Here is a 25505-nt window from a genome sequence, read left to right as displayed (position 1 = left end):
AACAACATAGTCCGTATTCAGCTTAAGGTAATAACCGAGGAGGACACGTGCTTTTAATATACTAATGTTGTAGAAACTGCAAAACTCTGTAGCTTTGTACTTTCACTCTTTTGTTTATCATTGCTCTGTGTGAGTTTCCCTGTTAGAATTATAATCTATAAAACTGCAGTGTCCACGTAGTATAAATACTAGAAGCTCTGTAGAATGGAACAAAATTGCAGCATGAGAGAGAGAGATCAAAAATATTAATATCTAAAATTCCCTCCGAGTTTCTTTCCCATGAATTCTGCTGCATCCACCCAGAACAACCAGTGGAAAAATAGAAAAATGCTTTCCTTTCCAGCCCACGGATGTCTGCATCCGTTTGAATGTTTGAAGCTTCACTGGGAAAAGACACACTCCATCAAGTACTTTTCTGAATGCAGTGAGTACATGTAACGCGTTACTTTGCATGTGAACTGATGACATCATTGAGGGCAGCCCCCCCCCTCCCTCATCGTCTCTCTATCAGACGGGCTGCTGCTGCTGAGCTCCTGAGGATACACAGCCCTGCCCAGCAGCGGCTTTGCCCATTTGAAGAGGTGACCTATGCATGCCAAGTAGTTCTAAGTCCGGGGATATCCCCGTGTTTTTGGTAAGTATGAATTATCTCTTGACTCGGTGCGGAGGGCAGACTTTGATTTTTTTTCCTTGCTGCATCTGCAGATAAAATGGCCAGAATCACACGCTGTAGCCGCTAGTTGCTACCGTTGCTAGCTTCGACCGAATGGCTTTCAACTCAGATTAAAAATGAAGGATAATTAGCCAGAAGTATAAAGCTACTTCAGATTACGAAATGTGCGAGATGCTGCAGTTTTTTTTCCTTACCTTTCAGGGCACAAGATGTTGGTGAAGATGTGATTGCGACACGGAAAGAAGTGTTTCAAATCACTACAAGAAAGGGTTAAATTATTCCTTCAAAATCTTCTTCTCTGTACCAGCATTGTCAACCAGAGATTCACATCTTCCTGCAAGCAACAGTTTGTTTCCTTAAAATGTTGTTTTTACAGCGATATGTTCGGTTCCTCCGCACGTAAAGGCCCGGTTCTCCATTCTAGCGTAGGGGCACACATAGAAACGCATTGCAGAATTTAAACTTGTGCTATATTATCATTGTTTACATACATTTCAGATCACGCCCTGTTTTGTGGGCATCGACCAAAGTAACTCTTGCATCTTTGCGTTTTGTGCTTTGTGCAGGTTGTATTGTTTGAATCTCCATGTCTCCATGCAAGTGATGCACGGCCCCAAAAAACGGGAGCTAAAAAGAAAATAAAAGATATCAAATATCTAAAATGAGATCTTGTGGAGAAGTGAAACATAAATGTTTGCTATTTTCTTAAGTGCACTGTCTGAAACACATGTGTCATATGCTTACCAAAAATGCCAGTTTTCCTACAGTGATCTAAACTATTCCATTGAAATGAGACTGGACAAACTAAGCTTATATTTAATTGAGAAAGACACATTTTACGCTTTCCAGTGTAACATTTCACAGCTATTTTAGTGAATAAGTACCATGGCCAGCTGGTATAAGGAAACATCTAACAGAAGCTTTCAAGTGGCAAATTCTTAAAAACAATTAAAGTTGCAGATAACTTTAAAATGCTATCATCTGCAGCATAGTGGAAAAGTAAGATTCAGATAATCTGGAGGGGCAAGGTTAGCATTGAATGATGGTGATATGGTTCCATGCATGGGCTCAGGAAAACTTTCATTTACTGAGGCAAAGTGGAAAGCTGTTCTTTGGTCAGGCAAATCAAATTTTAAATTATCTTTTGAAGTCATAAGTCCCGTGACTTTTGGCCTAAACTGGACGTGGATCAGCCAGAATCTCGGGATTCTCAATAATACTTAGAGGCTTTGGTCCAGTATCTGCCATAACACTTTTTTTTTTCTTTGGTCAGGGAATATGTTTCTTACTTCAGCAAGAAAATAACAAGCCACATTCTACACGTATAACACCATAGCTTTATAAAAGAGTCTGGGTGCTTAACTGGCCTGCATGTGGCCTGTGCACGACATCTAAAAATATGTACAACATTAATGAAATGAAAAGCATCTAACTCTTGAGCAGCTGAAATCGAAAATATAGCTCAATAGGAAAATATTTTGCTTTAAAAAGCTGCAGCAGGTATGCTCCTAAGTTCTCAGCTGCTTGCAGAATCTTGTTAAAGAGAGAGATGATCCTGCCACTGCCCTGTTTAAAATTTGTGTATTTACAGAAAAGCTATAAAGCTTCTTAGTTGTGTCATTTGATAGGTAGGCCCAGTTGTTTTCTGTGGAAATAGGATTATAGTTAGTGAAAAGGAAATGTCTCTCTGTGATACATTTTTTTCAGTGCAATTAGTGTCGGGTATAATTCCGCTAATGAGCACAATATGAATTCAGATCACACACTGAAGGGCACAGCTTACTCACCCAAGCTTAATTCAGCTCAAATTTTACTTGTTGTCTGAGCCCTGATGGTTACACAACAGTTTTTAGTGTCATCAGCATCTTTGGTGTGTGTGTCTCATGACTTTATGTCTGTGGCTTGGAGCACATGGGGAAAAATGTTAGCAATTTTACAGTTATAGCGTTAGCGCTTCACCTCTGTCTTTTCTCCTTGTCTTTATTTTCTAGTTTAGTATGAGCATGGAAGATTATGACTACCTGTTCAAAATAGTTCTGATAGGAAATGCTGGAGTTGGGAAGACATGTCTCGTCCGGCGCTTTACTCAGGTTCGTATGCTGTCTGTGTGTCTGAGTCTGTAGCTATTGAATTACACAGTACAGAAGTGTTAAATTATAAGTTTTGCTTGTAATTGTAGGGCCTTTTCCCACCTGGACAAGGGGCTACTATTGGAGTAGATTTCATGATTAAGACTGTGGAAATCAAAGGGGAGAAGGTCAAGGTGCGCCAATGTTACATTTTTGTTTGCATTTATGTTTTGTAGCAGTTTGGACAGTTGCCTATATTCTTGACAATATTATGTTTTCCAGCTACAAATATGGGACACAGCTGGACAGGAGAGATTTCGCTCCATTACTCAGAGTTATTACCGTAGTGCCAACGCCCTCATTCTTACGTATGACATTACCTGTGAGGACTCCTTCAGGTGCCTTCCAGAGTGGCTGAGGGAGATCGAGCAGTATGCCAACAACCAAGTGGTGACTATATTAGTCGGTAAGAACTTTGTTTTGTACTTGAATAACTCATGCTTATCTTTGTCATCAGCATTGTTTGGTAAGATTTATTTATTTTTATTCTTGTCATTTTGAGAACGCAGTCTTCTCAAATGCATCCCACACATGCTCGCATGCACATATCCCTCCCCATTCTCATCTGTCTCATTAAACACCCACTACTGTTTAGTCAGACTGCAACAAGCCAGACTTGTGGTTTGTTTTTGTTTAGTTTTGTTTCCCCTGTTGTTGACAAATGGACATTGTATGTTTATTTTAGGTAATAAAATAGATCTGGCAGAGAAGAGAGAGGTCCTCAGGCAGAGGGCTGAAGACTTTGCCGAGGCTCAGAGCATGCTGTACCTGGAGACGTCAGCCAAAGAGTCTGACAACGTTGAGAAACTTTTTCTCGACCTGGCCTGCGAGCTCATTCGAGAGGCGAAGCAGAACAAGCTGGATAACAGTGACACTGCCCCGATGCCTGGAGAGGGTAAAACCATCAGTTACTTGAGCTGCTGCAACATCAATTAGAGAAAGCTCAGCCATGGGGCCGTTTTAACAGAGTAGCCATTGACTGTAGAGGTTAGATGACTGATCCCCAATGCCTCCGTCCCACTAAGATGGCATAAAGCCACATCTTAGTCTGGTCATTTCTAGTCCCATGCCTTTTTTAAGCTGTACAATGGAATTTATTACCTTAGTTTGGCCTTCCAGGACCGAGCATTTTAAGATGCTGCCATTATGGAGAACGTTTTTCCTCAGTGCAACAGGATGTAAAGTGTTTCCCTGATACAGCCGAGAATCTGAGTAAAGTTCAGTTTTATGATCCTCACGGTGAAATGGCAGGATTGTTGTTTTGGTTTTTTTTTCCTTTTGGGATTTTAGAATCCATTTTCATCAAATCAGTTTTCACCAGCAGTATTAAAATGAGTGAAAAGCTTTGCCAGGTATTTTGTTACAGATCCCACATAGTTTACAAAAGAATAATGAATCATTGGAGGTGATAGGTTAATGGTAACAATGTGTTTACATACAGTACATCTCATCGATTAACAGGTTTGATTAAATTGTAAACAAAAACGTTGCAAAAATGACCCTAAAATCTGTTGCACAATCGTTTATTGTCCACTGCAGTTTCTTCTGCTCTGAGATTTGTGTACAATTTGTGTAACTTTTATAATTTTACTTCTGAATCATTGTTTGCACCTGTTGTTACATACTGTGAAATATTAGTTCCCAATATATGATTTTACCTGCTGCTAAAATGTGTTTGTCAAATAAAATAAACTGAAAAACACGTATAAATGCTACAGTATTCTGTGACGCCATTATTATTATTATTATTATTATTTTAGTATACTTGCAGTGCTTGTGATTAGTCCGTTTATTTAGTATGACGCAATTGGAAAGGCCATCATCAGCAGACTTTGTCAGCCGTTTATTTAAATTAGATTTTTTTTTTTTTTTTTGGTCATGTTTTTCTTACCCATAGGCGTAAATATTTCTGCCTCTGTTGTTGCTGCCTAGCCATGAAATTATTTGAAGGGTTATGTTAATGTAGTTTTGTATTACGTGTTGTATTTCATATGCTTTTATTGTAAAATTTTCTCAATTGTTCAGCATGGTTAACCATTTTTTTTGTAGTGTTTAAATTTATCTTTCCTATATTTGCCATAACTGTAAAGTACTGTATTGCACAATGCCATATACTGCACACTTATTTTTATTATAACATGTTGTCTTTTATTGTACAGTAGTACAATTTAGCACTTTGCTTTTATAATTTTGTATTTTTCCATAATCCCTTTGTAAAACTAGCGAGCATTTTGTTTTGCCTTTAACAGCAGTTGCTTATAACTAATCCCTTGCATCTTCCTGTGAAGTCTCTATGGGAAATACAAAGGAAACACCATTGGGATGTTGTGCTTCTTTTCCTTTATGTGTACAAAATGATCCCTGGAATATTCTGTATAACATTAAACCTCTAAATACTCTTAAGATGTGTTTTTATGTTGTTTTTCATGAACATTTTATTTTGAAAATTTCACCGGAAGGTTGGTGGACCAGTGCAGGGAGAAACCGACAGCTAGCTAAAACAACAGGTTGTAGTAGTTACTGCAACGTTTCTGTCTAGTAGGCAATTACTTTCCAGTACGTGTGGTACAGTCTTCACTGTGAATATATGTATTTAAATTTTCGTTAGAGCGTGAGACATTTTGATTAGTCAAGCCCATGCTTTGTGACGTGTTTCCGATCATTTCACTACTTAAGAGTAATACACCCCAACGAAAAGAATTGACAAAGTTGATTCTGTTCATCTGGACATATCGTTTTCAGTAGGAGAATGTTTTGTTACTCATTCAAGTAACTTCTCTATCTCAGGTTAATATAGTTTTCTCCAACCTTATTGTCTTTGATCAATGGTCATAACAATTCGCATATTAAACTGACCTGAGCCCATTGGTTTTCAGTGGTGCTAGTTTTAAACACCCTCGCTGCAGGAAGGAGCGCTTTCGCAGATCATTCATCCCAACAGCAGTTAGACTCTATAACTCCTCAATCACGATGTCATAAGTCACTGGACACTGTGAACATCCACGGTCACCACTTCATGCATAATGGACCTTCCATGACCTTCCAAGCTATATAGTTTATGTCTTCCATATTTCCAACTATATCCATAATCAGAGGCGGAGCCAGACATTTGAAACACCCGGGGCTTAGCCCAAAAGGATAGTATGCATGTGGGATTTTTTTTTTCCCTTGGGGGGGGGTAGAAATGACTGAAAGATTAATTGGCTCTGTTTTGAGTTTTGTTCAAAAAAGAATGACTTCATATAGGGAAAAATATATATCACATGTGCAGAACACCTTAAACTAGTTTTTTAATTAAGCAGCGAGGCAGAACAAAATCAGGGCTGTATCAAGACACGAGGACTAAACCCCAATTCAACCAGACCAAGAACTGATCCAGAATTAAAACAGGACTACAACAGTTCAAAATCAGGACTACTTGGGACTTAACCAAGACAGAACCAGAATCAGAACTAGATGATAGTAGCACTAAAAATCATCATAGACCTGCACTACATTTATTTTTTAATTTTTACCAAAGTACAATATTTAGATTGAGAAAGGTTTATATAATTATTTAGCCTTGTTGTGCAAACAAGCCTGCATAACTTAATAAATATAGAATTTGAAAAATAACAAACCTAAAAAGAAACACTAGGTACGAGATACATGAGTACCTATGATACGGTGATACTTTTGGTAAACAACCATTTGACTAACATGTGTGTCTCACCTGCTCTTGTTCATCTCTGTTCTGTCCTCATTCTCCATCTCCCTCTCTGTTCCTCTCTCTCCCTCTCTGTTCCTCTCTCCCTCTTTGTGCTGACAATCATCAAATATACAGATATTTACAAACTCTTCAGATAAAAACACAAACACTTTTTAATTGTAACATCAAATCAGACTAAATGTTTATTTTTTTAGATTGATAAATATAAAAAACATATTTGTTAACTTTAAGAGTAAAGAGAGAAATCGTCTGTATTTCTTAATTGCAAATGGCACCAAATTGTATTCAAATTGAGCCACACTTATGGAGCTCCACAGTTCTTTTCCTGGTGTTTTGGTTGACATCTCTTGATTTTCCCATGTCACAGAAACAGGCTCTGTGTTTTGCCTTATATGCATCCACAGCTGTGCCACCTGTTTACTCACATGGACTCTACTAACCTATCAGAAGCTTCTTCAGCTCAGAATGGAATCGTCTGGAGTTTTCTTATTAATTAACAATAAACTTAGTGTACATGTACTCCTAAATTTGATGAAAGTGATAAAAAACAGAAAGCTCTGTCTCTCTTTATTGTGACATTTAACTAATTCAAAAGATATTTCAATATTTATCTAAAACAAAAGTTTACTCTAAATTGATGTTGTGCAGTAAAAATGTTTTATGTTTTCTCCCTAAAGTGTAAATATCTGGTTACAAATGTGAATATCCTGCTGTGTACTGAAATCCCTCTTGTTTTGCATACAAATATACTGAACAACATACAAAGCATAATATATAAAATAACATTTACCTGAGTTTTTCTTTGAAAGAACCCTCTAATGTCCATTCTTATATTTCAGTACATAACTGAAACCGATTTAGTCGGGGAGGGTAAGAACTGAAAATATGAAATAAACACACGTAAGCTAAGAATCTCTAAAAAAAAAAAAAGCATTTGTTCGGCTTTTCATTTCGCCATTTGTTGATTCACTTGAAGAGCAAGTAACGTAATATTGGTCAAGTGATCAGTTTGATATCAATCTTTCGTGATGCACCGTCATATTTACATGGTCAAACTTAAGCTCTCCTTAGTATGGCTGGCTCCGTCTCTCCAACAGCGCACTGACGGGCAGCAGCTGCCCCGCCCCCTCGCTCAGTCGCTTAGTGCCTGAGCTTGGATCATACCAATATCAGGGGGGGATTCACGCACAGTCGTAAATTCCCACAGTGTGCACTATGTGCTTCGAATATTGTGTGTACTTTTTGTTTTATACAGTTGTCAGCCAGGCATCTAACTATGAAAAAATTGCACTCCAAAATACCCCGGGCTTCTGACAAAACAACCCGGGCTTAAGCCCAGTAAGCCACCCCCACGCTCCGCCCCTGTCCATAATCACATACTGTGTATGCTACCATTATATATAGTGTATTATCTTACTTTTTTTTTTTCATTGATTGTACTTATTTGTATTTTTGTATTTTCTTCATATATCTGTACCTGAGCTGAGGTGACGCAAAAATTTCCCATTGTGGGATCAATAAAGTCTTATCTTATCTTATCTTTAGTGATTATGCAAATGTACTGTTTATAAGGTTGGAGAAGCCTGCATTTAGCTGAGACTAAAGAAGTCACTTAATTGAATAATGAAATGTTTCTACGTCCAGATGCACAGAATCAACTTTTAGGGATTTTCTTACCTGGATGATTGAGCGTGCATCAAGACGTTAAAGAATTTAAATGTATCTTTCATTACTAGTGCTGAAATTCTTAGTTTTAACTTTCGACCGGAAGTTCAACTTAAGGTCGGGACATTATGACGAAGCACGGCCGGAAGTAGCCATCAATGTAGCGTAACTTTGAGGACGTAACGAGTACTTTGCCACTATTACAGTAATTAATATTTCTTCAGAAATTGGAATAACTATAGGTAGTCAAGCGCATAATTTTGTGACGTATTTCCGGCAATTTCACACGGTACTTAAGCGTGCCTAGTGCGGAATCATCATCATGTTTGACTTAATTAGCCGCATTATGTTTGGCAGGTATCTGAAACGCTCTCTTAAGAGAGAAAATATACGTAGTATTATTACTAGAATGTTTCTAGTGTAAATTCCGTATACTGAAAACTATACTAAACTATACTATACGTATACTAAAACCATCAGCCGCTGAGTGACCAACTAGAACTCAAACTCCCACCAGCCATTGCGAACTGTCTACAGTAGGAACCATCTGCTGTCTGCTCCATAAACACAAGACATCGAGCTGACTGCAGCTAAATCAAACTTATTAAAAACATTTTTTAGACTTTGAACCTGATGTTTCCCGCCCATCTCCGGACAGCCTCAAGTCTGATGCTAAATTTAGGACACGAGCTGCACAGCAACACCTCTCTGGATCTGCTGACAGGGTAGTCTCACTTCCTTTCTTTATCGGGACAAGTCTTCCTCAATTATCCCACTGCAGGCACAGACACACAGCTCATGGAACCCCGTTAATCATGCGCTGAAGACCAGTTTGTTGTGCGCTGAGTGTGACAGTTACAGCAATGAGGACTGGAGAGAAGGTTTTGGACAGAGCCGCAGCTACCTGCATCCTAACGTTGTGTTTTGTCTGTTTACACGTGACCGCTCTCAAAACGCAACTTTTTACCAGGCTGGGTGGGCTGCCTTACTCCACTGAGCCTCCAGTCAGCTATAAAACATTTTACTTTGATCAGAAGGTGAGTTTAAATTGATCAAAATGTACCTTTTGTCTTATTTTATACCTATTTGTCCAATTTTACACTGTTGTGTTCCTCTTTCACTTCTTTATCTTTCACTTCCCCATGAAATACACAAATTGTGCCTTATTGGGAGTGGATTTAATGGTGCAAAAGAGAAATGATCCCACTGCTTTGTAGATAAAGCAAAGTTTTCTAAAAACAAACAAACAAACAACCTCATCAAATGATGCTTACTCTCATTGACCACCTTTTTATGCCACTACAGTATGTTACTTGATTGTTTAGTGTGCAAATAATCGTACCACTTGCTCTTTCTAAAATTCCCACTGCACTTAATTCTATAAGGTCCATGTGTTGTGTTTGCAGACAATAGGTGTTTTCATCTGGCTTCCTGTAGTGAAGGGAAAACCAAATCACAATTGGCTCTGTTCCTGCCAGCAGATCTGTAACTATCCTTCCTGGCTCCCTGCCTAAAGAGGTCTCTAGGGCTCAGTGAATGTGAAACATTTTACCTCAGGGGGGGTTGAAAGATCTTCACTCAGCTTTTACATGTTCCCACTATTTACTTTATAGAGATTAAGGTTACATTTAGCAGGTATGCAGTGCTACACAATCATCAGGTTGCTTGTCTCATTCTCCTGCCCTTGTAGTCAGGCTATGGAAGCTAAACCTCTGAATAGTATTGGACAATTTGGTGCTCTGATTAGTCAGAATCATTATGACTTGTTCGCTATTGACCATAAAACAAATACTTTGATACACTGATTATTAGATGCTACACAAACGTAATACAAATTATAATTGTTTCATATGTGCTTACCCCTATTTAATGAGGTTATATTTACAATAGCATGACAGTTAGTTAAACCCATTCCAAAACCCATATAAGAAAGTTACAATACTGATAAAAGTTTTGAGTGTTGTGGCAATTTTTAAATACGTAAGAAAAAATGGCCATGGCTAGGCTCTCAGATGTGACTGTTTGCTTTATAATATAGTAAATTAAATCCTCTTTTTATGAATTGCTAAAAACATAGGAAAGTAGTGATGTCACTTTATTCTTTAGGGAATTGTTACAGTGAACATTAGTGTGGGTATTTTTAATATTTAATAAAACAATGAACCAACCAGTTAGCCAAGAACATGATCTACATGTAGACTAAGAAGAAAATTTGTAGATGTATTAATAAGTAGTAGGTACACACTGTAAATAATGTGTCTGTGCTAAAGAGTGTTTGGGTTAGAGGACAATGCTCCACACCTGGTCCCACCCACAGCATCCTGTGTAATCAGCCGAGCTGACAAGAAGATAAGGGCCATTTCCTCCTTTCTGACACCCACTGTCCCGTCTGATGTGGGTTATTTAGCCAAGCAACAAGAGATTGTATGCTTCTTCTGGACAAATAGGAGAAATGAAATCCGTTTACTGTAAACCACTTTTTAGTACTAGCAGCTAGTCTCTTTTAGCACAAAAGAAACATCAAGAAACAAGAAACAAGCCATGCTGATTTTTATTCCCTTTTCTTTGAAACTTGATGTGAAGAGAGCACCAGCATTCATCATCAGGAAATCCTCTGGACTGCAGTCTGCCGTTAGACAATGACTGGAAATGTCATGTAGCATCCTTTTGATGAACCTTAGCGGAGCTTGTTCTTAAGTTGTTTCCCTCATGTCTCCATTTGCCGGACAACAGATGCAGCCTCCTGTCTTGTCAAGTTGTTAACATAGCGATCTCATAGATGTGCGGCACATGGTTTGAATTTTAATTCAAAAAAACAAGTTGCTGCTTGGTCGCACCACATGGTGGCACTACTTACCAGGGTGGGGTTCTCTTATGAAACCAGTCTCATAGGCTTTGTGATGTGCATACTGAGTGGGTGCAATTGATACAGTACTCACCAGGGGTTCTTTTGGTCTTAATATATACAGCCACTTTAGTTTTGCCATTTAGAGAGCAGTTCTTTATGGGGGTTTTTCTGCATTACATGAGATTGACATGTAACTTTTATAAAAGAAAAGCAGGAATAAATGAAAACTCACAAGGTAACTCAAATGCTTTTACCAAAAAAGTCTAACATTACACTTCAGTTGCACAATACTACTGACTACTACCTTCCTGCCAAGCTGCTGAACCTTTCCTTTAAACTAACTGTCTCATGATCCCCTCACACTTAAAGCACTGCCAAGTGTGAAGGAGTCGTGGGTTGAATGAACACATTGTGGCCCCAGAATCTTTTTGCTGTCATTGGCTCATAAAATTGCTGCCTCCTTTGTATCCAACGAGGAGGGAACAGAGCGAGAACGAGGGGAAAAACAAAACCGAAACATTTTGTATGTAAGAATGGGGGGCTGTTTAAAGGGTTGGACGACTCAGTAGCCTCATGGGGCCGTCTTCTCTGTGAAGTTGTTGGTTTCTTTCTGCCTTTGTTTAATAAAGAATACAGGAAATATGGTTGAAAGGAGAAGATATCCCAGAATCCCTGAGGTTTTATGAAAGGATATTTCAGAGCTCATCTTAAGTGGAACTAATGCAGCATCGCTTAAAGTGGCTCCAGCATTTTTAAATACAAATTGGGGCTAATTACCCCAGAATCCAACCTCAGAGCTGTCATTTCCAAACATCATAGCTGGCACACAGCCAGGTATCCAGTGATTACACCTACCCCAAAGCAGGCTCTGCTCACTGGACTGCATCCCCATCATTTTAGTCTGATGACAAGTGTGACCAATCCCCCAAAGGTTTTCTTTTGCCAGTTTGTGGATCAAATTACCAATTTAAAACCACTTTGAATGCTAATCACTATTTTCATATTTTCCTAGTTTCCGTCTATACCTCATGGTGCTCTTTTCAAGATGCTTCTCGCACAGTTGCCAAGTACAGATGCTTGTGATTATCTTATTTGTGATTGTGATTATTTTATTTGCTTTCTTTTTAAAATTGTCACAGATTGACCATTTTGGATTCCTTGAGGATGGCACCTTCAAACAGAGATACCTTCTGTCTGACAAATACTGGCAGCAGCCTGGAGGACCTATTTTGTTCTATACTGGAAATGAAGGCGACATAACCTGGTTCTGCAACAACACTGTAAATACCCAGGTGTTCTCTAGTGTATTTGCGTTGCGCATAATCCTCAGTCTAATTCAGCACCTGTTGTTTTCTCTTTAGGGCTTCATGTGGGAAATTGCGGAGGAGTTAGGTGCCATGCTGGTTTTTGCAGAACATCGTTACTATGGAGAGTCCCTGCCATTTGGACAAGACTCTTACAGTGTAAGCGAATCTGCAGAGTCACGCGCGCACTAAGTCTAATTAAAATCTGATTAAATATGTAAGGTTGCATAATTTTTCTCCTTTCAGGGCTCTAAGCCAATAATTTCAATACAGCATTAACAAGAATTGAAGTAGATAATTCTGCAGTCACAAACACATTTTTTTTCTAAAAACTGGGGTATGAGCTGAAACAAATTCTCATATCCAGTGCTGGCACTTCATTTTGAACATTACTTCAGTTGTTATTTGTTTGCATGTGCAGGACAGCAAACATCTCAACTACCTGACCTCAGAGCAAGCCCTAGCAGATTTTGCAGTACTAATTCAGAACCTTAAGGGTACTCTACCTGGTGCTCAGCACAGCCCCGTCATCGCTGTTGGAGGATCCTATGGAGGAATGCTCTCTGCCTGGTTCAGGATGAAATACCCCCATGTAGTTGTTGGGTAAGATGTTATTTCTGTTATTAGGAAACATTAAATAAAAATTTGATTCAGTACCCAATACATCATATGAATGTTAACTGTGGCGTTGTTTCAACCTATCAGAGGAAGGTAAAGGGAGAATTCTTTAGACAGAGTGCATGTTCAATGGGTTTTGCCTTCATCTCCCAAATGTCTAACACCAGATGTTTATTTGAGCTAGCATGATTAATCTGTGCAGTCTGCTGTGTGTAAGACATTAGGCAGCAGAGCCTGACTTATCATTCTTTTGACTTCTTTATCTTTTTGTAATTGCCATTTTCCCCCAGCAAACATATTCACAAATACAGTGAAGACTGAACATTAAGGATGAGTGTGAATATGCAGTTTGAGTCATTTGGAAGAAGAAAAAAAAAAGATTTTGCTTCCTCTTCTATTTCAGAGCGCTGGCATCCTCTGCACCAATATGGCAGTTCCCTGGTATGGTGCCATGTGGAGACTTTTACAAAACAGTAACACAAGACTTTGCCAAAAGTGGCATTAACTGCGATGCAAACATCAGAAAGTCGTGGAAGGCTGTAAATAATGTTTCTTCCTCAGGTAAGTTGCTGTCAGAAATATCCAAACATCCATTTTCTTCAACCCAGTTAAGGGTCGTGGGTGTGCTAGAGCCTTTTCCAGCTGTCATAGGGTCAGAGGTTTGGCTACACCCTGGACATGTCACTACTCTGTCGCAGGGCTGTCACAGAGAGAGATGGCTATTTGCACACCTACTCACACCTACAATCAATTTAGAATCACCAGTTAACCCCATGCATGTTTCTGGACTGGGGGAGAAAGCTGGAATATCTAGAAACAACCCAGGCACCACACAAGAAGACCTAGCCTGGATTTGAACCAAAACCTTCTTGCTGTGACGCGACAGTGTTAACCGCAACCCCACAATGTCAACACTGAAACCCTGTTCCTGCGCTTATCCAGCCATATATGATTTAATATATTAAATTGGTATGTTACATTTTTTGATGAATGGATTTTAGTGGTCAGATAGTTTATTGAAGAGACTTTTCAAAGGAGAGAAGATTCAGAGTCATGATATTTTACATGAAGGTTAATAAACAGGCACTGGTTCTCATCTACTATTCTTTTGTGGAAGGGGCTTCTAACTTCCTGCATGCTTGGTATGGTTCACTGTTGTTAGATTTTGTTGTTAGTATTTCTAGCTCAAGGCTAAATCAATTATGATAGTGGAAGCATGAAAGTGTTCAGATAGCCTGTTATTTGTCATTTTCATCTGAAATGGATTTTGGAGGAAATATTCTGAATAAATGTTTTTTTGTTCAGTGATTCAGAAACAGCAGACAGATGGATGATGGTTGGTCTATTGTGTGAATTTTGGCTGCCGTTTTTTTTTTCTTCTTTTTTTTCTTATATCAGTCCCCAAGCAAATGTCTCACTGACTGAAAACACTTTGAGTTCCACCGAAAATGATTTTTTAAGTGGTTACGTTTACCTCACAGCTATGAATGCAGTGCTGCGAAAAAGTATGTACCCCCTTCCTGATTTCGCTCTCTCTAAGTTAGGTTTAATATTTGCCCCCTAAATCTAATAACTGGTTGTGTCACCATTGGCAGCAAGGACTACAATCACACTTTTGTGATAACTTACAGGAGGAATTTTGGTCCACTCTTCTGTGAAGAATTGTTTTAATTCAGCAACACTGGAGGATTTTTAAAGTCACGCCAAAGCATCTCAATTGGATTTTGACTGGCCCTTCAGAGGTGGACTCACTGGTGTAATTTGGACTATTGTCCTGCTCCATAACCTGAGTGTGCTTGAGCTTCAGGACGTGAACCAATGGCTGCACATTCTCCTTTAGGATTTTCTGGTAGAAAGCGAAATTCATAGTTCATCTGGCAGGACTTGGTGAGGCTAGTGAAATTGAACAGCGTGCCAGAAAATGTAATTAATGACAGTTATTTTGTGATTTTACATAAGGCCTGGTAGGTTTATAGCTTCATAGCTGTTCATAGCTTTTTATTCCCTTAAGAATTTAAATCATCACTTAAAAATTAAATGTATTATTTACTAAGGTTATCTTTGTCTAGTATTTGTTTGACGACCTGAAACATTTATTGTAACAAATACACGAAGACCTAAGAAATCAGGAAGGGGACGTGGCAGCACCACAGACCACGCCCCACCACAGGGGGCAAATACTTCTTCACAGTACGGTATGATAATGAGGCTTTTTGTGCCTATTTTAAATAATATTTGACTACATGAGTCTCCAATCTGTCAAGTAAACCAAGCTTTGACTTTAAACTGATGGATATTTTCTTAGATATTTTGTCTCATTTTAGTATACGCCAGTGTCGTTAATGCAGTAGTGAAATGAACAGTATCATTCACATTAGAAGAGTTATTGAGCTAATGCCGTAATTGTCTGTGAAGGTTCTCAGTCAGAGTTATTGAGATTTTTTTTTCTCTGTTTACTCAAGCGTCCGGTCTTCAGTGGCTGTCAGAAGAATTCAGTTTGTGTGCCCCTCTTAAAAACAAAAATGATGTCCTCACCTTCAAGAGTTGGCTTCAAGAGACCTGGGTGAATCTGGCAATGGTGGACTACCCATATGAAGCTAATTTCCTCCAGCCGCTGCCTCGCTGGCCCATCCAGGTAAAAGCACCCTCCTGTAAAACACTCTGAGATCCAAATTAGTATTCTAGTTATCACTATTTAAATTTGTCACAAAATTAAATAAAGGCTTTGGTTAAGCTCTATATTATCTATCCCTTTATATGACAAATGGTTTTTACTTTATTGCACCTTTGAATTGTGTTTGTCTTTGGTTAAGCGCCTAATTTAGCCCAACAGCCTGCCCTTAATTGAAATGAATGTGCGATTCAGCCGATTGTGATACAAGTGTTTGTTGTGGTCTTCCAGGCTTTTGTTTACAACAGCTGTCAAGTAACTTCATTAATATTCATAAGGATCTTGTTTCTTTTAGATTTAAAGTATTCTTTAGATGAGCAGCTACAAGTAAGCCGCTATTCTTTTCTTCTGTCGCACCAATAGTGCTTTCATTTGCACACTCCGTCAGATCTCTGAGGTGTTCCTGTTAGGACGCTCACATGGCACTACAGAAAGAGGTCATTTGCCCAGTGCAGCTCGTGAGGCCATTGAACAAAAGTTCACTGGTCCCCTTTAAATGGGGTTGTAAAAAATACTTAACAAGACTCTTGATGGGGAAGAATAATTGCTTTAACAGTAAGAAAAATGCATCGTATTTATTTATTTATTTAATCTCGCAGTGTTGTTGACATGACAAAAAAATGCCATTTGTTTTAATGTAAAAGAGCTTGTGACATTACAGCGGCTGTTTTCCCGAGGCTGATTGACTTGAGTGAAGTGTATTCTACCAGTCACCTTGGCACGTCACGTGTATAAACCAAGCTCCACTGCTGACCCCCGACTCTGTGTTTGCGGCGGTTCATACCCTTGGGAGTGGTCCGTGCATACTTCTCTTGTGGGGCATTTTTCGTTATTTACCATTTGGCCAATGAATAGATTGTGAAGCATCATTGTAGGTGAAATAAACACTAAATGGCCATTTGGAGTTGTTTTGGCTCTTTGCCTTTAATGTATGCGACCCCTATGGGTGGTTTAAGCGGTTTAGGCAGTGGGTGCAAAGAGGAGCTTTTTTAATGACAAAGCTAATGTGATTATCTGAGTGAGTGTGAGAACGGGGTATTGAGGGCTTAGAGGAGGGAAATCTGTTGGCAGAGATGAATGTATAAGCCTAATCCTATCTGAAAAGTAAGGAGAAGATGCTTTAGAGCTATTGCGGTGTTTTTTTTTTTCACAATATAAATCTTTGGTTGGACATGTCTGTGGCCCTCCTCATCCATCGACCACCAACTCCTCCCCAGCCTGCAGACAAAGGCCTTAGTAACAGACTCCACACTAGTGCAGCTCCCCTCCAACCTCCAACCAAGAAAGCCCACTTTCTCTGCTACACAAAGAGTCCAGAACAACAGCCAACTCTACTGCTGCAACCATAACAACACAAAGTGCGATCAGACAAGAGCTAAAGCTAAAATATTGATCATTCACGCTATTAATTCTGAAAGCCAACCTATGGTCACACCAAAAATAGTTTAGGACAGCAAAACCTTTACATTTTAAGTTCTTGAGATCATTGGCTTTAAGTAAATGGATTTTTTCCCCACTAGTGCCAAGATTAGAACAATAAATTCAAGTTCATTCTGGGGAATTTCATATGCAAATCAGGCGCCACCACTTTTTATGTGGAAAAACACTTTATGGGCTACAAGAAAGCAATCTTTAGTCCTGTAAACAACTTGGATGTGCTGATGGGTTTTTTTGGGGTGTTTTTTAAGAAGCTTTTATGGTGTAATGTAATTAATTGTGTTCTTGTTTGGCTTTTTTAACATGTTTTAAGGTGGTGTGCAAGTACCTCAGCTTCGATTCTACTGTGTCTGACTACCAGCTGCTGCAAGGTGTTGCCCAAGCAGCAAAGGTTTACTATAACTACACCGGAAGCTCTCCCTGTCTAAACACATCACAGACAGCAACCAGCAGCCTTGGCTACCTTGGCTGGTTTTACCAGGTGCATAAAACAGCGCGGGATTCAGTCATGTTATGCTGAATAAATCTGTGCACACAGGTGTGAGTGGGCAGCTTTTCCTGTCACAATGAATATGTATTCAATCCCTTGTCCCCAGGCCTGCACAGAGATGGTGATGCCCATGTGCACAGATGGCGTGCAGGACATGTTTGAACCAGAGGAGTGGAACTTCCAGGCCTTCTCTGATGAGTGCAAAGCCATGTTTGGTATCAGGCCACGGGCTGACTGGGCAGGCACTGTCTACGGGGGGAAAGAGATCTCCTCTCACAGCAACATCATCTTCAGGTAAACATTGCTTTTAAAATACCAGATTTAGGGATTTCTTGAGATTTCGGGATTTGTCTAGGGATGCAAAAGTAAGTTAAGTGCAGATTCTGACTGCCTTGTATTGCAGGTAAGTCCACATGTGGGTAGCCACGCAGGGAAGATACATGTTAAACCTAAATGGCTCTGAAAAAATATATATATGTCAGTCTTTAATCCCAGCACTGACAGATAAGACTGCCACTGGTTCAGTCACTTCAAAGTATTCTTGTGCATTCACAGAATTATCAGATATTAGAGTACAAAGACACTTTAATGTGTCCATGGCAGAAAATTCCTGGCTTAACTATTTCTAGCTATCAACATTGTTTCTGCTTTCACATTTCAGTAATGGAGGACTCGATCCATGGTCATCTGGTGGAGTGACTTCCAACATCTCACATTCTCTGGTTTCCATTATGATTCCCGATGGAGCCCACCACTTAGACCTCCGCTACAGCAATGACCTTGATCCACCTTCAGTCCGTGCTGCCCGGGCGTTAGAGGTGAAGTATTTTCAGGAGTGGATCAAGAAGGCTAAAAAGACACATAGAGCTGCACCAACCGGCTAGTCTCCAAAAGCAGCACAGTTCTACCCAACGAGGATATTCATGATGTCCAAGATTTAGCTTTAAATTGTGCGACACGTTTTTGATTGTTTTGTGGGGTATTTTCTCGGTGCTTTATCTATCACGATGCCAAAGTTAGTTTTTTCTCTGACCAATTTAGAAACACTCCGCTTCTTTGGGTCAAACATTAAAATCTGAAGGGCTTGATGACAAAATGTACTGATGTTGCTGCAAAAACAATTGACCTGTTTGTCATGTACAAACTGTTGAAAATAAAGCTGCAGGGTAAATACATTTTGGTTCTTTATTTCTGCAATCGCATTATCATCCTAATCATCAAAAAGCTGCATCATTCTCATTTTGTCTTTCATGTAAAGTTTTCTAAAAATAATTTCCTCTTTTGGAATTTATTGCAAGTTTATTGCAAATTTAGAGTTTCTGTTTGTTTGTTTTTTGTCACGCTTGTCAGTTTGCTGTGGTTATTATTCAGGCATCTCTTAAAGTTATTGTAATATGCAGATTAAAAAGTCTCAGAGGAAAATTTTGGCACCAAATACAAAGGCAATGCATTTTTGAAGGCTTTCACTGCACTTGGTGTAATATGAAGCTTAATCTGTTTGCTGTTCACAGGAGGACACTGCCTTCCATGCATTTTATCATTTTCTCAATACGCTTGAATTCCCAAATAACACTGCTTCTAATGAAACCGATTAAAAAGCTCCAGGTTTACTGTCGTCTAAGCCTTCATATTATGTTTTGAGCACTTACAGATGTGCTGTTGCCGAGCACACCCTTTGTCATATTTTAGATAGACTGGGGACTTTAACTTTCATTTCCAGCTCTCAAGAACAATTGCATGTGCTTGAGATTTAATAAAAACCCAATCGGAGGAGGCCAATAAAGTGAGTGGTGGGAGATTATTGCAGTTTTGCCTGCTGACCTTACCCCTGCAGACCAACCTGTGGGATTCCCCTCGACACGCATTAATTCACTGGCTGCCATTAAAGCACTAAATTGTGGCACCAAGGCAGCCTGTAGACTCTGGTTTGTCCCCCCTGCAAGTAATATTATTAATACAATTCCTGTGGTGCCAGAGTAGTTGAGAAAGGTTGATGGAAGGTTAAGAGTGAGGCGGTGAGTAGTTGCAGGAATCAGTTGGGATCCCAAGAAGCTTTCTGTAGTTCTGTGAACTGGCTTTTTACTTTCTTCTTTTTTTTTAAAATGTCAAGATAAAAGACTCAAATGTCATGAAAGAACTAAGACTAAACTCCACCGCCGCTAATGAAAACATGTCATCCTGCTTTGTAATTTTCTTTGAACTACTCTCTCCAATACTTTTTTTTTTTTTAAAACCTCTTCTTTTAAAGCAGAAGCCCCTGACATGACATGACCTTGTGATGCAGATGGGAAACATGTCCTGGACTGGTATGTGGGTTGATTTTCAACCAGGAGACACAAAGCCTGACTTTTCAGTGTTTTGTCACAGGCTTGACTGAATTTCAGACGCCTCGGTAGAAAGAAACATGGCTAAACATGGGGGAGGATGGGGTCTCAGCCACTAAATGCTCTCCTTAAACCTTTCTCAGGACTTTGAGGGGTCATTAATTTTGCCAGCATTTTCTACGTCTCTGACACTGGCCATCAATCAGAGCTGTTTTAAGTATTCAGTCAACCCCAAATTCTGACTATGTCCCTGCTCAGACAGGGACCACACACCAGTAGGAAGAGATTAAGCCTGTGCATGTCACATCACGTTGTAGTGAGCACCTCACTCCCTTGGGGTTGGGTGCTGCTGAATAAGTAAATTCCCAGAAGCCCAGAGGGTGTGGTGGTAATGTTTAACAATATCTCAGCAATACGGAACAACTTGTGTGTTTTAGGAAATTTATCTTCCTCCCGTATTAAAGTTCAGTGGTTTAATAATTTGTCTCTAAATCTTGGTATATTAAAGGACACACACACACACACACACACACACACACACACACACACACACACACACACAACTTTTTGAGCTGCTCTGCTCCAGCCCCATCCCCTCTCACCCTCTCAGCCTTTATTCAACAATAGAAACTTGTTTCCGGGATCTGTGCGTCAGGCTCTGTCATGTGAATGACCCACCAGCACAAAAGCCAAGACCCCCCGACTTGGAAAAAAAGGGGGATATAGCTGCCATGACTGTGATGATGTCACTTTGCCAAAACTGTGCCGTTAGCAAAGAGAGGAGACAAAATCGGTTTGGGCAGGCATTAAAAGCCCCTGCACTGAATGCATGTGATGCCCTGATAAGGCTGCAGCTGTTTCCCCCCTGTTTTTAAGATAAATGTAAACTTTTTTGGACATTTATTTTGAAAGATTTATGGAAACGGATGAAATTGCTCATGCACTTCACAAGTTCTTGTTTTTTTTCACATAGTTGGCAGTTGTATAACAAGTAAGATAGTCTTTGTTTTGTATCCACCTGCTGTTCTAATATTTTTTTCTTCTTGATTTGTGTTGTGTGGCTACAGATAATTAGTGCTATCAGTATCACTGGCCCTTTTCTCCCTGGAATTACCATAAGAAAGAATTTGCCACCACTTTAGACTTTTTCATGTCTCAAAAACCCTAATGAGTCACCGCTTCACCTCAAATGGATCTTCTGAAAGAGGAAGGATCTTCACTTGTTACCTTTTCAGTTATGCGCCTCAGCATCACTTCAAATAATTAATGAAGCTTTAAAGTGATTCAAGGATGTGCCAGATAGAAACTGCTGCATTGCCTTGTAAACCGAAATACTGAAAAATATAAGCAGGGTGAAAAAGTGGCTGCCAATTTGATCACTCCAAAAAAAAAATAAATTCCACTTAAATTCTGATAAGTGCTGGCAACTTAACAATCTGGCTCTTGGACACATCCTCCATTGTATTCACTGCTGGCCAAGAAACTTCCTGTAAATACGTTATTGTTTACAACAGAAGTTTCATACCCAGGATTTCTTAAGGTCAACATTTCTTCTGGCACACTAAGCCTGAACTGCACTTTATTCCCCTTTAATTTAACAGCTCCGGCAGCTTTTCTAGTTAAATCGACTGTTCATTATTGAGACCCATTTTACGAAGGGGCTGTGAGGTGCAATTTAATGAATCTCTGGCACAAAGCTCCCTTTCAGTGCTGCGCGAAGAATAGAGGCTATTTAGACCCTGTAGGGCTTTATGTCAAAGGCAGCCCATAATAGTTGTCAGGCCAGGGCAGAAATTCCCACTGGCCTGGGAATGCACTAGAAATCAACTTTTGCCATGAGCAGATTAAGACACAAGCAAGCAGTTGGGAAGATTCTCCCATATTGTGGCATCTGTTTAGACGCTTAGATTTTCCCACAGACAAAAAACCCCCCCAAAACTTTCCCTGTACTGTAATGTTGTGATGTGCTAGCTGTTTGTCCCTGTGCCTAAATGAAAATTAAGATTATAAATACATTTTTATTTGGGTATCCACACAGGAAACAAAAATATTAGTATATTTTTCCTTTTTTATTTTAGTGTTTGGAGAAAGACGAGAGGAACGTGTGAACAATGGTGTCGGCTAGTTGAGGATTTGAAAGTTATTTACATTTTTTCTTTGTTTGGGGGGGGTTTAAGCGTAGTTTGTTTGATAGTCATGAACGTAACAAAGGAGGATATGGTTGTTTAAGTCTAACAGAGATCATTTTGTATTACATTTCTGCCTCCGTACTCTATCCACCATGTTTTTTTCCCCTTCTCACTGTAACAGTAATATCCTCGAGTTTCATGAAAGCTTTTTTGGTTCAGAGCACACACAAACAGTTAAACTAGAGGGGGAGAGTTCTGACAGAGGTTATTGTCCTCGGCTCAGCAGGGAATTTCAGACAAATCCCTCTTAGATGCAGGTGGTCGGGCACAAGCAAAGAGTTAAGTCCAGCGGTCCCATTGCCCCTCCTCTTTGATGTTCTGACATCATTTGTCCAGCCCCCCGAAAGATCTCCTTACTTTCCTCAGAGCGCGTCACTTCTACTCTGGAATGTTTACAGGAACTTCATGAGCAGCATCAGGACCAAGTTTTTATCAGAGGAAAAAGGGCATGCTGTGAAGAAATTTTGGGTTCAAGGATCACAGTGGATGCCACAGGTGTAGCTGCTGGGCTCAACAGAGTAATGGCTGTTCAGACTGCAATCATGAACCCTCAGTTCATGAATTTCTGCTTCCCTGGCTCTGTGATGGAGTATGATGTGGAAAAAAGTCTTGATGGAAGTCTCCTGGGTGAGACAGAAAATGATGAGGACTACAAAGAGACGACGAGGGATTTGTTGAGTTTCATAGACTCAGCCTCCAGCAATATCAAGCTAGCTCTGGACAAGCCAGTGAAATCTAAAAGGAAAGTCAACCACCGGAAGTATCTGCAAAAGCAGATCAAAAGGTGCACTGGCATTATAACACCAGGAAATGCTGCAGAGCCCCCAGTAAAAAGACAGGGTTCTCCACTGACTCAGCCAAGCACTTTGCAGAGCAAAACTCTACCTAAGCGTGATGGTGTTCAGGCCAACTTGCAGAGCAAAAGCTTGGCAGCTCTCTTCAGCCCTGTGAAGGATATAAGGGGTGAAAAACCCAAGAAACCACCGCTGAGGCATCGCAACCTGCCCCCTTCTTTCTTTACCGAGCCTGCTAATTGCTCCAAAGTCAGTTCAACATCTGGAATGACGCTGAAGGACTTGGAGCGAGGCAATCCAGAGGCTACAGAGTTCTTTGAGCTCTTGGGGCCCGATTACTGCAACATGGTCAGCGATCAGGATATTTATCAAGGCATGCCTCTCCGGGTGCAGCCAGAGTTGGGAGGGCCAGATCCAGCTTCCTACGATACTCATCATTTAGTTGGTGGCCTCCTCTACTCGGAACCCTGGACTAGCTGCTCAGGACCCTCTAAAAAAGTAGGGGAGAGTATGCGTACAGGCCCAGCCCAGCCTCCTGTCTACTGTCAGTCTGAGGGTGCTACGGGGCCCATAGAAGACAATGCGCTGTGCACTTTAGCCTTTCCAAACTTCTTCGCAGACTGCCCCATACCTCAGGTCACCTACGATTTAACTGGTGGTTATAACAGGGCTAATTATTCATCTCTATGAGAGGCTGACAATTCTTTTGGCTTATAATATGCAGATAATTATGTTTAACAGTAGTTTATCATATCAGGTTTGTTGTGAAAGCAGTGTTGCAACTGGAAAACACGTAGTATCATCCCTACTCAACAAAGTGTGTCATGCAATTACTTCCGGAAAAAAAAGTAACTGGATACCAAGTGCTTCTTTCACTCATAGTTTTTCCACTTGTGATAAAAAGCTTCACACATGTATATGATTGCGTCTCTCTCAGGCAATTTATATTGCAATCGATGAAAATGCATTTGATTCTGGCTATGCTGTTGCTTTAGTTAAGTTGTCCACTTGAGAATGTGCAAATCAGACTACAGATTATAACATTTATATATTTTACAAAAATAATCACACAAGCAGCACAAATACTTGTTGGTTTAGTCCACAAAGCATCTCTTTTTGTTTGTTTTTTATATATCATAGGACTGTTTGACAAAACAAATGGAGCACTTTTCCTGCTAGTAACATTTCTGTGCAGCAACATAAAAGGGACTACTAATTTTAATTTTCAAACAGTAATGTCTGATGCCGTGTTTGCTTGATGAAGTTTTATAGCTCTGAAGTTATTTTCAGCTGGAAGAATTTCACTTGTGCCCTTTTGTCTGTGGAAAAGCCTTTAATGTATCTAGCTATTGTAATAAGAGGAAATAAAGCTGGCCTTTATTACTGTGTCTGGTTGTGCTCATTGTGGAAGGCGAGGTTTAATTATCATGAAGAAATGAGGATACAAAGCATAAAACGTCCATGACTGAAGATGTATGTTTGTAAAATATAACAGAGTTAATCTGTATAAAAATACACACACTTTGCTGCATGGTGCATTTTTACAATTCTTCTGGGGCAGATGCTTGGAAAAACTATGTGCTACATTTTGTTGACAGAAAATAATAAAACCTATGAAAAGCTTCACTTTACCTTTGTGATTTTGAAGTTAACACAATTACTAAACATGTAACACTGATTACTTTGCACTACCACTGCACTGGAACATTAGGTGGAAAAATATCTAAATATTGTCATTTTGCCCATATGTTTAGTTCAAGTTGACTGGCGATTTAATCTTGAAACCCTTTAAAGCATAACCTTTGCAAAGGAGGTCTCTGGAGATTTGAATGCCAGAATCCTCTTAATGGTATACAGCTTTAACCCCCTCTGCTGGCTGCTAAAGGTTCATTCATTTGCATTCTAACATCGAACCTCATCCCGGCCCAGACATTTGTCTTGAAGTATCACCCTAGAGTCTGCATGAAATGACAGGGGTTGAAAAAAAAACAAACAAGATTTAATATGAAATTGTGTCATGAAAAATGGTGACTTCGAGGGTCCTGTAAACCATAGCGGAACTCTAGGGTCTGCAAACCTGAGCGTTCTTTAATAGAACTTGAACATCCTTGTTGTTCTGGGGTCACAAATACTAGAGACAGAACTGCAATTACTCAAGATTGTTTTCGAGGACCCAATAAAAGTTTTGCCGTGACATTGAGGCATTTCAGTGCAAGGCGAGAGATGAATTTGAAGTCAAGGAAAGTTCTTAAACTTTTTTCTTTACTCATTTTGCCCCCATATTTTTTAAGCACAATTACTGATTTATTTTTACTTCAGTAACCATGCACAATCTGTCTCAGCTCTGGTCTCTGTCACACTCTTTACATGTACACACATGTAAAAGATATTCACCTCTTGGCAGCTTAGATCGAGTACAAGGTTTGGACACAATTAACCCCAGTTTACTGACCACAGTGGACTCATTTTCTCAATTTTCAAAATCAAAAATATGTCTTCGGTCTGTAAGCAGGTATTTAGCAATTGCGCTAGATGGCAGTATTGTTCTGTTGAAAACCCAGTGTCCACCACTCCCATCCAGACACCAATGATATATGGCATTATGAATGTAATTCTAGCCTCTTAAGCTGAGTTGTTCTGCACACACCTGCTCA

General features: G+C 39.7%; 3 protein-coding genes across 4 annotated transcripts; all 3 read left to right on the top strand.

The window, feature by feature from the left end:
- The first annotated feature begins 446 nt into the window (after positions 1 to 446).
- On the top strand, positions 447 to 5205 carry rab30 (RAB30, member RAS oncogene family). Of its 2 annotated transcripts, none has more exons than XM_082503266.1 (5): positions 447 to 634; positions 2670 to 2763; positions 2853 to 2936; positions 3025 to 3208; positions 3488 to 5205. In XM_082503266.1, exons 1-5 carry the CDS (start codon positions 462 to 464, stop codon positions 3736 to 3738), a joined length of 786 nt encoding a protein of 261 aa, XP_082359392.1. In that variant the 5' UTR covers positions 447 to 461; the 3' UTR covers positions 3739 to 5205. The 2 variants fall into 2 exon arrangements, with proteins under 2 accessions (XP_082359392.1, XP_082359393.1); XM_082503267.1 differs by having other exon boundaries at positions 494 to 634; positions 2665 to 2763.
- Positions 5206 to 8519: 3314 nt separating this feature from the next.
- Positions 8520 to 18719, top strand: prcp (prolylcarboxypeptidase (angiotensinase C)). The gene is made up of 9 exons (XM_082503112.1): positions 8520 to 9213; positions 12164 to 12304; positions 12386 to 12487; positions 12750 to 12931; positions 13350 to 13507; positions 15409 to 15581; positions 17368 to 17535; positions 17651 to 17838; positions 18206 to 18719. Exons 1-9 carry the CDS (start codon positions 9040 to 9042, stop codon positions 18426 to 18428), a joined length of 1509 nt encoding a protein of 502 aa, XP_082359238.1. The 5' UTR covers positions 8520 to 9039; the 3' UTR covers positions 18429 to 18719.
- A 3589-nt stretch (positions 18720 to 22308) lies between these two features.
- Positions 22309 to 23943, top strand: fam181b (family with sequence similarity 181 member B; the record flags this gene model as incomplete). The annotated part of the gene is given in 3 exon segments (XM_082503868.1): positions 22309 to 22340; positions 22342 to 22409; positions 22412 to 23943. Coding segments are annotated over 3 exon segments (1230 nt in total). The 3' UTR covers positions 23542 to 23943.
- Positions 23944 to 25505: the final 1562 nt, after the last annotated feature.

This window comes from Aulonocara stuartgranti, assembly GCF_965226115.1.
Source record: "Aulonocara stuartgranti genome assembly, chromosome: 14".
NCBI classification, from domain to species: Eukaryota; Metazoa; Chordata; class Actinopteri; order Cichliformes; family Cichlidae; genus Aulonocara; species Aulonocara stuartgranti.
The sequence above is the reverse complement of the archived record's forward strand: the minus strand, read 5'-3'. Positions and strand labels throughout refer to the sequence as shown.

Coding starts and splice junctions, on each gene's coding strand:
- rab30 (XM_082503266.1), top strand. CDS start 462: ATGACATCATTGAGGGCAGCCCCCCCCCTCCCTCATCGTCTCTCTATC. Junction 2,764..2,852: donor TCGTCCGGCGCTTTACTCAG/GTTCGTATGCTG, acceptor TTGTAATTGTAG/GGCCTTTTCCCACCTGGACA. Junction 2,937..3,024: donor TCAAAGGGGAGAAGGTCAAG/GTGCGCCAATGT, acceptor TATGTTTTCCAG/CTACAAATATGGGACACAGC.
- prcp (XM_082503112.1), top strand. CDS start 9,040: ATGAGGACTGGAGAGAAGGTTTTGGACAGAGCCGCAGCTACCTGCATC. Junction 12,488..12,749: donor TTGGACAAGACTCTTACAGT/GTAAGCGAATCT, acceptor TTGCATGTGCAG/GACAGCAAACATCTCAACTA. Junction 17,839..18,205: donor CACAGCAACATCATCTTCAG/GTAAACATTGCT, acceptor TTCACATTTCAG/TAATGGAGGACTCGATCCAT.